The sequence below is a fragment of the Paramormyrops kingsleyae genome, chromosome 11 (genome assembly GCF_048594095.1).
Source record: "Paramormyrops kingsleyae isolate MSU_618 chromosome 11, PKINGS_0.4, whole genome shotgun sequence".
Lineage (NCBI taxonomy): Eukaryota > Metazoa > Chordata > Actinopteri > Osteoglossiformes > Mormyridae > Paramormyrops > Paramormyrops kingsleyae.
Genome location: NC_132807.1, coordinates 29,017,203 through 29,027,992, shown reverse-complemented (window position 1 = coordinate 29,027,992; position 10,790 = coordinate 29,017,203). Strand labels below are relative to the sequence as shown.

At 41.5% G+C, this 10,790-nt stretch overlaps 1 protein-coding gene and 1 long non-coding RNA gene across 2 annotated transcripts; both read right to left on the bottom strand.

Annotated features, from left to right (window-relative positions):
* Positions 1 to 630: 630 nt before the first annotated feature.
* On the bottom strand, positions 631 to 9,872 carry LOC111832713 (uncharacterized). The gene is made up of 3 exons (XR_002835575.2): positions 9,450 to 9,872; positions 1,796 to 1,853; positions 631 to 937 (listed from the first exon to the last, which is right to left on the bottom strand). It is a non-coding gene; the product is annotated as an uncharacterized lncRNA (long non-coding RNA).
* On the bottom strand, positions 5,727 to 8,229 carry mc1r (melanocortin 1 receptor). Its single transcript, XM_023790369.2, has 2 exons — positions 7,904 to 8,229; positions 5,727 to 7,695 (listed from the first exon to the last, which is right to left on the bottom strand). The coding sequence occupies exon 2, from the start codon at positions 7,658 to 7,660 to the stop codon at positions 6,647 to 6,649; it is 1,014 nt and encodes a 337-aa protein (XP_023646137.2). The 5' UTR covers positions 7,661 to 7,695; positions 7,904 to 8,229; the 3' UTR covers positions 5,727 to 6,646.
* Positions 9,873 to 10,790: the final 918 nt, after the last annotated feature.

Sequence of the window (10,790 nt, the reverse complement as noted above, 5' to 3'; positions counted from 1 at the left end):
AACCTAACTGCATGTTATTTACCTAGTTTGCCCCGTTACAGAAAGAAATATTATAAAAAGCTTGGAGTTGCATAACCCCATTGAAATAACCGTAAAATTAGAAAAAACGAGTTGTAGGTGAAACATACAAACAGAAAAGCGCTGCTTTATGAATTCTTAATTTGCCGCTACGGAAGCTGCCAATAAAGTCAATAAAGAATTAAGCATTAATTGCTAAGGGACTGAAAGTCGGCCTAAGAACAAAGCAGGGGCTGACGTTAGGTCCGAATATTTCCCTTCTTTCAGAAGCATCAAAGACGCCCCCTCTGTCCCTCACCCTTGTGTTCAGGATGGTAGTAACAGCGTCAGCATCATAAAAAGTAAACTCCAGGGAGTAATCATAATAAAATATTAATAGTGATAATAAACTTTCAAACTTTATTTCCGTGGTGTTAAGGAGCAGGTTATAGGGACAGACATTTCAGAAAGGGAGGAGTTTATGTACTATGAACATATGCAAACTACGATTTCATCAATTCCAAATCCCCTGTAATTAATGTGTTTAGTTTTTATTTCTTTATTGTTTATTCCCTTGAAATGCGCTTATATAAAATGACCATACAAAAGGAAGGAATAGTACCGGTGAGATACTTAAACTTATTTAAACTCTTGCTACGTGTTCCATTAGCAGTTACGTTTTATGGTTTAACGAAAATAAGAACGCTGGTTTCAGTTAGTCTATTATGCCTGCCAGTTTCCTGAGCACACCTTTTAGACTCTGTTTTAATGATGATAAAGACGATGATGATGGAGTTGGCTTTCTCACTGAAGTTTAGCATTCACTCTTTCTCGCGCTCGAGCTGCTCTTTTCTTGTCTTGCCTCAAGATTGCTGGACAGCCCCGAGCAGGTGGCGATCCTCTGGATCACATCAGAGCCGTGGACGGATGATGGCTCCGCCTGGGGGCGGACAGGAAGTGACCCCGCCTAATCAGAGCCTCGAAGGTTAGCAGCCCCTGATAGTTTCGACAGGACCAAAAAGTTATTTTAGTGTTTTATGGAAAGCAGCGACCCCTAGCGGTTCACTGGAGCCTACGAATGTTTTCCATTTACCACGTGGGGGATTGAGTCGCATCGTGCTGTTTTATTTTTTCTCACTCCTGGATACTGGTATATAGTTCCCATTTGCATTTTAAAGGTAATTTGAACATTTGATTCCAGGTAATGACTTCCCCTTGTGGTGGCTCTCTGAAGGCACACCAAATCCCTGATGGTGGAATGAGCTCCCAAACTGCATCCGGTAATTAGACTCCCTCTCAGGCTTCAGGAAACACCTCAAAACCCATCTGTTCCAGGAACACCTCTGCTAGCCGACACCCCACGTTTCTCTTGCTGGTATCTTATGATCCCTGAATACTCATGCTGCTGTCCGTTGAGCAAATGATCCCATTCGGTTTTTTGCAATGCTTGAAATGCATTATATAGCTCTTGCTCTGATACTACTTACACCTATTACTAGGTATTCTTTAGAAGCTCAGTCTAGCTGCACTTATGCCTCGTTGACTCCTTGACAGTTACATGCTTGTAATTTGCCATTTGCAGGAAAATTTTGAGAGGTCAATTATCCTAAGTGCATGCCTTAGGACTGTGTAAGGAAACTTACACAACACATATATAAAATCCACACATACAGTGAAGGTTGGAGCTGAACAGATTAAAAGGCAGTATGAGGCAACAGTGCTACCCAGTGATTCACCAGCAATCCAAATAAGTGCTTTGTGCAACACCTTACAGCTATGGATAATTACAGCATATTACCCAGTGAAGCCTTCTTCTGGGGTCCATTAATGACTGCACTCCATCTCTACAAATGGACCTGTGTAAAAATATCACCATGGAGACAGTAATGTGTCTGATTACATTTCGGCCAATATTCTTGTATAAGCCATACTTGATAATTAAACGAATTTATGGTAATACGGATTAAAAAGAAGCAGGAATGGGCAGGACAACTAGTCATTTTCACATTGCCCCTACCTTCCTGTAGACCAATTGGCTCTCCAAACTAAAATAGCTACCTTAATAGTAGGTTTCCTTCCCTTGCATCAGATCACAGGCCACAGTAATCCTTAATGAAAGAGGTGCTGTCTGTCCACACAAGATACCCTCACCTGTGGCTCCCTGGTTACTTGCATGCATCACTGCATCATCACACATACTGGAATCCATCTTGTTACATTGCGGCACTTATTCTGAATTAGGCTGTAAGAAAATACTGATTTTCTTGTGTTTCAGAGCCTTCTCAATCAGTACGGAAAAGTCAGCAGTAGAAGGTCACGTCATTCCACGGAGCCCCAGTCAGTGGTCCATCAGTAATAACAGATTGGACAACTAGAATATCCATTGACACCATATATTGACCAGACAGAGGTTTCTGTACAGTTTACTTAATGCAGTAACAGAGCACAAGACAGGTGGAACACTGTGTGTGTGTCACTAAGTACTAGACCTCGCGGACAGTAAAGTACTGCAGTACACTAGCCTTGAGAAGAAACATTTTGTATTCGTTGAGGTTATGTGTGTCACGATGAAAAGTGAATAAAGGTCTTCATGTGTTTTCCATTTCAATGTATACATTTGAACAGATGGAAATTCAGGTGCCTTTCATAAAGCATGGCAGTCTGCAGGGGGGAGCTGGGGGCAAGATGCAGAACGGGGGGGGGGTTTGCGCAGGACGCTCAGTTGCTGGAACAGTGGGGTACAGACCAGGAGCGTTTCTAGGTATTGAAAAAATCAGGGTCAAATTTAGTCAAATTTATCTGGAGCTTGACTTTTGGCATTTGGGGCTTAAAATATATGGAGCTTTAGACTCGAGTCATCGGACCTAACGACACCTCTGGGACAGACTTACCGCAATGTCCCTCATGTAGCCTCCGCTTCACGACAGGGAAGACCCAGAATCACAACATAAATAACATATAAGAAACACCCCGAAGAACTTTTTTGGGGTGCTGTATTAAAGGGCTATCAGAACGGGCCAACTACAGTAACCCCAAGATCTGACACCATACTCTGTCAGAATAAAGGCTACAGCCCTGCAGCCCTGATACAGTTTGTTCTCCAGGATACAAACAACAGTAATGTTCCGCCAACGGTACAAAAATGTTCCCAGAGTCCATTTCTGTACCTTAAAAGATACATCTACCTACAGCTAGGGTAGAACTGGCAGACCCTTGAGGGTTGAGCCCCAGAGACAAGTAATTTTACCGTCAAAGTTACATATTGGTACTTTTTTCTGACTGTCTACATTCACTGGTGAACCAGATCATGACCCTCAGTGGATGTTGTCTCATCCTCACCCTTCTACTGAGGTGGTCCATTACTTTTACTGCAAAAACCCAAACTGCTGGCAAATTGCTATGCTTTCTGCAGCAGCTGGGTATATTAGTTAATCACAGGCATGTGCTTCCGTCTGCCTCGGCTGAAGTAAGAGAAATTCCTATTTAATGCATGTTTGGACTTCAAACAAAAACTGTTTGTTTATATCAAAGGGCCCTGTTGTTCTGTTACATTCCTCAGGCCTGGGATCTTCTAAAATATCTCAGCTTGACCTGCGGAAAGATATGGGGGCCTCATAAAGGGGGGGGGGGGTAGTGCTTCTCATCCCAGGACACTGTGGTGATGGTGGGGTTGGGTGATAGTTGTTTGTGGTTTTGTTACATGTTATATATATATGTTATACATATTATAACAGTTTGTTCAGTACTGGGTTATGGTGAACTTGGAGCAAGCCCAGGAAACACAGGGGACGAGGCAGGGGAACCCCTGGAGAGGATGGCAGAGCGCACACCTATACACCTATAAGACATTTCAACACACCTAACCAGACCTGGAGATATGAGGCCACCACGTGTTCCTTCTACACTCTCGGAAAAAAGTTTCTTGTCACTGGGGCTGTACCCTTGTAATGGCACCTTTTATGGTACAGAAATGGACTCTGAGGAACATCCCAAAGGTACAATTAGCATTAATGTACCATCAGTGGTACAGAAATGTTCCTCAGAGTCAATTTCTGTACCTGAAAAGGTACAATTACCTTCACCTGGGGTACAAATAGCAGAACCTTGAGGGTACAGCCCCAGTGACAAGCAAAGGTACAAATTTTGACTCTTTTTGCTGAGAGTGTAGTTTTATAACAATAACATTGTTCATGCAATCAATTCCCAAACGTTCCGTAAGTATATCATAGATTATGATATAAGATATAAAGTTATAAAATTCCTGCCATTAAAATATTCTGAAATAAATTTTCATGTTTCTAGAAGGCACCAACACCATAAGGATCATAGCAAGTCACATGGCAGCCTTTGCATACTCCAGTTCTCAAACACAATTATGCATCGGCTTACAAGCAGAAGACTGATGCCTAAAGTATCTGACATGAGAATCTAATTTTAGTCCAACACCAAAAGACACGATTGTGTACAGAGAATTCTGTTTTTGGAGAGCAGGGCACAAACATTTTTGATCTTTCTATAAATGCATAACCCTTGGGTGATAAAAAGAGAAACTGTCACATAAATATTGGGTATTTAAATAACAGTCAATGACTTAATGAAGGTCCCTCAGCCAACGTGACTGGTCCTCCAGCAGTTTAGGGCTGTTTTGTTAACCCTTCCATGGTTGGTTGTTCAATGGGGTCTTTGTTATAGCTGGCCTCCTGCAAACGGCTGTCAGGATGTGATGATCACCATTTCAGTGAAGGATTTCTAAGAGCCTGCAGTATCCCTACAATGAGTAAACTGGGACAGATTATACGCTCATTGAAGGAACGTGGAAGACCAGGCATTGTGACAAATTAAAAGCCATTAAAAAGAACTTTTAAAAAACATGTACACTCATGTTGTAAAGGAAATGACAGACAGGGGATGAGGAAAACAGACAGTACGTTGTGTCCACCTTAATGTGTTTGGGCAATTTTCAGTAATTTTGAAAATTGTGTCTCCTGATCCATGGTGATATTCTTAGGAGGCAGGCTTTTCTTCATTAGCTTAAAGGGATTTGCCTGATTCACCCTAAGATTCCCATAATGACTGTCATACCCTCATCTATCCTGAAGTAGTTCCTGGAACCAAGCCGCTATTACCAAAGGCAGCACTGCAATGTCCAGTTCTGTCCACTATTTGCCCCCTATGATGAGTTTCGCCAAATTTAATCATCTCACCATCATAAATCTTGTAATACCCAGTAACACCCAGTAATACCTGACAGGATGTTAAAAAAAAAAAACAGTGTGTTCATTGTTTCACATCTCCACCCACCAAAGGCTGTTTGACAATGTAGGTCCCCAAAGATTATTTATAAATTCTAGAAACTATAACATGTGCACATTATATATCCTTATCCAACCAGTAACTAGTCAATGGAAGCATAGACCGAAAGTCAGTGTTCAACCAGGGGCAAATACGAATATACTAATAATTCACTTGAAATTCATTTGAATTCACTTTGCACTGTGAATTGCAGATACGAATTCTGCAGTTATTCCGCGCTCTATAAACCTGCGTAATCATTAATTATAACGTGATACTCGCCCAAGACTCTCAGCAAGTTCTGAATGATTATGCAAATCAATATGCACAATTAATAATCCCATAATTATTCCACTTTAAAATATTCATGTTTTGAATAAACGTTAACAATGCTTTTTCATAGTTTTTTTTTTTTTTTACTTTAATAGCGTGGGTAGAGCACATTCACTAAGAATTTCATTTTAATGGAACCAGTTAAACACGAAGAGCAAAAATTAAACCCCAAATTAAAAACAGACCAAATAGAAATTACACTTAATTAACTAGCCACGCAATCATTTTGTTACTTTATATCTAAGAAAATGTTTACTTTTGTACAAGAAAACAAACAAACGAAAAATATATTTGCGTCCTGCTACACATAATAACATCTTGCATGTATGAAAAACGAAAGTAGTATAAGGCGATGACAGCAAAGCATTTGAGAACCTGAGAAGATAAGATGTAATGTCGTGATTAATAGACCACAGGAACCTTCACATATTATTTGACACAGTTTGGGCAACCAAATTCGTTTTTATCCTCTATATGAAATCCATAAATAAAAAGGTGTTTTTGTTTTTTTTTTTGCAATGGGATAATTAATCACTTAAAGCCACCCAACATTCAGGAAAAAAAGGAAATTAAAAGGTTTTCGGTTTTTATAAAACCACCTCCAGTTCACATTTAGAGCCAGTATTTCCGTTCAGATTATCTAAAACAATTTAGTCTTTCAATATGCTAACACTATTCGGGCGATATCTTTTAACGAGGAAAAGGAAATATCTAGGAATCTTTAAGCGCCTTTCTTAAACTTCATATGTCCTGTAATACCATAAACTCTACAAACTATATGAATTCATAAATAATCGAAATATCCTCCACGAAAAAAAATAGCGTTTAAAGTTTTCGGCTACGATATTACCACGTACGTTTGTGGCAAAAAAGAACATTATTCAAAACTGACATTCGCTTTAAGAATGGCGTGGTTTGTTTCTGTCTTTTCCTCCCTGGCGTATAGCCAATTTCCGTGCAAATCGGGTCATTTTGTGGGCACGATATTGAGGCACATTTCTGTCTTACTTCGGTTTGTTTCGCCTCAAATAGTGAAACACCAAGAACATATCACCAGTTCCTTCAGGGTTTTGCGCAGCTCCTGGCTCCGGTACGCGTAAATGAGTGGATCTATGAGTGAATTGCAAATGATGAGGATCAGATAGAGGTTGAAGTAGCTGAAAAAACAGGTACAGCTTCGGCACGTAAGAATGAGAATGAGGTGCAGGAAGAACGGACCCCAGCATATAATAAACACGCCCAGAAGGATGGTCAGGGTGATGGCGCCTTTCATACTGGTGGCCTGGCGGCGACTCTTGTGGAAGGCGATTATACGGCGGGAGTGCAAGTGCGCCGTGATGAACATATGCAGGTACAGGGCGGCATTGAAGATCAGCGTAATGCAGAAGAAAGTGACAAGGCACACAATGACGGCGTTGTCGTTGTGGTATGAAATGAACAGGATGCTGGACACGGTGCTCGCCGTCCAGATGATGACAATGACGGCTACAGCGCGCTGACTGGTCATGATGCTGTGGTAGCGCAGCGCGTAAAAAATTGTGATGTAGCGGTCAGCTGCTATAGTGCTCAGAAAGGACAAGGAGGACACCACTGAACTGCAGATCATGATGTCAATGACGTTATCCAAGTGTTCCATCATGCTTGGTGTGACAATCAAGAGTCCGTACTCAGTGACCAGCATAAACATTGTTTCTACTACATTGCTAACGCTGACCAGCATGTCGGACACAGCAAGGCAGCAAATAAAGTAGTACATAGGGGAATGCAAATTTCTGTTCTTGATGATGGCTAGTATTACGAAAATATTTTCTATCAAGCTTATCAGACCCAGGGCGAAAAACAATTCGTGAGGAATCATGATCTGGGCGCACGTAGTGGAGTTCTGGTCACCTATGGAGAAGTTGTAGGTGACATTTTCCAAGCTGTACACGGGAACAGCGCTGTGCTCCAGGTGTTTCATAAGGAACGTGAGTTGCGATGTGGTGTTCGTGTCCTGTTCTCTCTGATTCATCAGCGCGATTTTCCCCCAGTTGTTCATGACACTGGGTAAATTATAGCTACTTCTACGTTACGCTGTAAAACAACAACAAAATACTTAACAATCCACTTTTGCTTAGAAAATCATACCTTTTATGAAGAAGAAAACTCAAAACTGGAGATCACAATGCTTTCGACTGCACTAATATTGAAGTTGGTTGTTATAGTATATTTTATATATAATAGCTATATATACATATGACACAATCTAATGTTGGTGATCTATTTGATAAATCTCGCTTACCTTAGATTTGCGATGAATGTCCGACTCTAAGACGCAACAAACTTGTTCAGCGAACGATGCACTGGGCGCTTGTTTCTGCTATGGACTCAGGTCAGATGGCGCGAGCGAGTACCCGGTATTATGCGTTAATAATCTCAGGAGACTCGACACGCATTTCTTCGGGGAAGTGCTTTCCTGTGATGCTGTTCTTTACCCTGTACGTTCGTTCGTATATTCAAATATAAGCGTATTCAGAATTGCTTTCTGACGGCTTTATGCTGATTTGAGTTTAATTCGAACGTCATCTAATGCAGTCTGAAATTATAACTGTAGAAAACATATCCTAAGAAAACATCCAGCAAACTGAAGGGACGGTTGCTGTTTACGGACCACAAACTCATCTTTAACTCCTCCTATATTTAAGAAAGCCAACCATTAGCTAGTCAGTTCTCGCATGTCCTGCATGCATTTCAGATGTCATGGCAACATGGCATGTTAAATAACGTGGGTGTTCTTACACACTTTGTGTATGACGTTCCTGAACATTTTATTTAAAAATGCAATTCATGTTTAAGTTGTACCGAACACACAACGGCCACAAATAAATCAATACGCATCAACCGTTTAAATAAAAATGCTTTTTGTAATGTCTGTACAGATTTTAAACCATTTTCATCTGAAATCCACGGGGAAACATTAGTATCAACCCAAGATTGAAGTACCCAGGCCTATATTATTATTGTTGTTGTTGTTGTTGTTGTTGTTGTTGTTGAAAAAACGCTTATGAAGGATAAGCAAGCAAGTTATTTCTAGGCAATTAATTTGTGAACATGAGCTTGTAATGACAATCACGGTGATGATTAATTTCAGTTACTTCTTTCAGATGACAAGCTCGGAGGATAGTAATGTAAAGAGCACATAGGCCTAAATCCCGTTGGCTTCCTCAGCAAACAGTTGTTATGCCGAAAAAGGCATCCCTGCCGCAGAATGCATGTCTGTCTCTAAATGATCGATTGGTCGCTGATCTGAAACGAGTTGAGCTACTTTGTCGAGTTAGGCTACCGTAGTGCTAATCGATAGCCCTAACCCTAACCTTTACCCTCACCCCCAAAAAACCCGTAAAACCCTAACCATAACCCCCAAAACACTCCTAAAACCCTAACCCTCAAAAAGCCCCTAAAACCCTAACCCCCAAAAACCCCCTAAAAGCTCAACTCGTCAGAACACCGGCATGCATTCTACGGCAGGGATGCCTTTTTCGGCATAACACCGGCCGTGGGCAGGGCGACAAGAACCGCGCCTCAACCGGCCTTATGAACTGGCAGCTTAGGCATACATGATACTTAAAGACACTGAACACTATACGTCTTTAACAATGTTCATTAATGTCCCTTTCGCCCAAGGGAAAGGTTTAAATCTGATTAATAAAACAGTTAATGTACATATTATTTATAAGCAGACTTTATGCCTTTCGTTATGTAAGAACTTTAGCAAGAACCCCTGTAAAATCCCGTCTCAAGACTCAGCAGACAGCATAAGGAGAAAAGGAAGAAGTCAATTCAGGTACCTGCGCTGAAACGTGTGTGCTGTGAAGATAAGGCCACCCGGGCACCCACTTCGGTTTTGGAAACGATCAAAATTAAGTAACATCAAGCAACTTCCCACGTGTCCGGGAGTCTCCCCCAAAATGACAGCGGCTCCCCGTTACGGGGAATGATGCTTAATGTCTCGGGATCCTGTCCTTCCGCTACTCAGTGGAAGTTAAATAAATAACCCGGCAATAAATGATACCGTTACAGGTGTTCTCTTTTCGCTCATATCCAGATAAACAAGCAGTTATCTCCATACGAACACAAAGACGTGTTTAAACGAAATAATCACAACAGGTTCGCTGATATCCATTCTCACGTGACATCATCAATAAGGATCGACAATCATCAGTGGCACGTGAACATGCCGTAATACCGTACACGTATAAAGCGTCTCCTCTCAAACACGCCACACTGTTTACGCAGACTTCTTCAGAGTTGCTCTAGAAAATTGTTTAAGGCTGGGTAATGAAATATGATGGAAGTCGTAATGAAGAACTTATGAACGAGGGAGGATTTGAAGTTGCAAAGGGCACTACAGAATGCACAGAGTCACTTATCCTGGTCAGGCATGAAGGAGACAGCACAGGGCACTACAGAATGCACAGAGTCACTTATCCTGGTCAGGCATGAAGGAGACAGCACAGGGCACTACAGAATGCACAGAGTCACTTATCCTGGTCAGGCATGAAGGAGACAGCACAGGGCACTACAGAATGCACAGAGTCACTTATCCTGGTCAGGCATGAAGGAGACAGCACAGGGCACTACAGAATGCACAGAGTCACTTATCCTGGTCAGGCATGAAGGAGACAGCACAGGGCACTACAGAATGCACAGAGTCACTTATCCTGGTCAGGCATGAAGGAGACAGCACAGGGCACTACAGAATGCACAGAGTCACTTATCCTGGTCAGGCATGAAGGAGACAGCACAGGGCACAAGGGTGTGGTACACCCAGGATGGTATGACAGACCTTTGCTGTGCACATACATATTTTTTCAGTCAGCCATTTTTGTATGCATTACACTCCTTAAAACTGAAACCACATCTGTTATAGGACTGAGACTGATGGGAGAATGAGGATTAAAAAAACCCATCAAAGGTAGAGAAGCTGAGTTCGGGTGTGTGTGTGTTTCTGAATTTATTACTGTCCAAGAGTCAGATAAAATAACACTTTAGTGGCGATATTATCATACAGTAATTCCTCGCGAGGCACACGCTCACAAAAAGTGCAGTAATTCATTTTGCACAACCATTCACACGTTCAGCGTAAGATTAATTTTGCTGTCATAATGTCCACTGTGACCATTTTTATG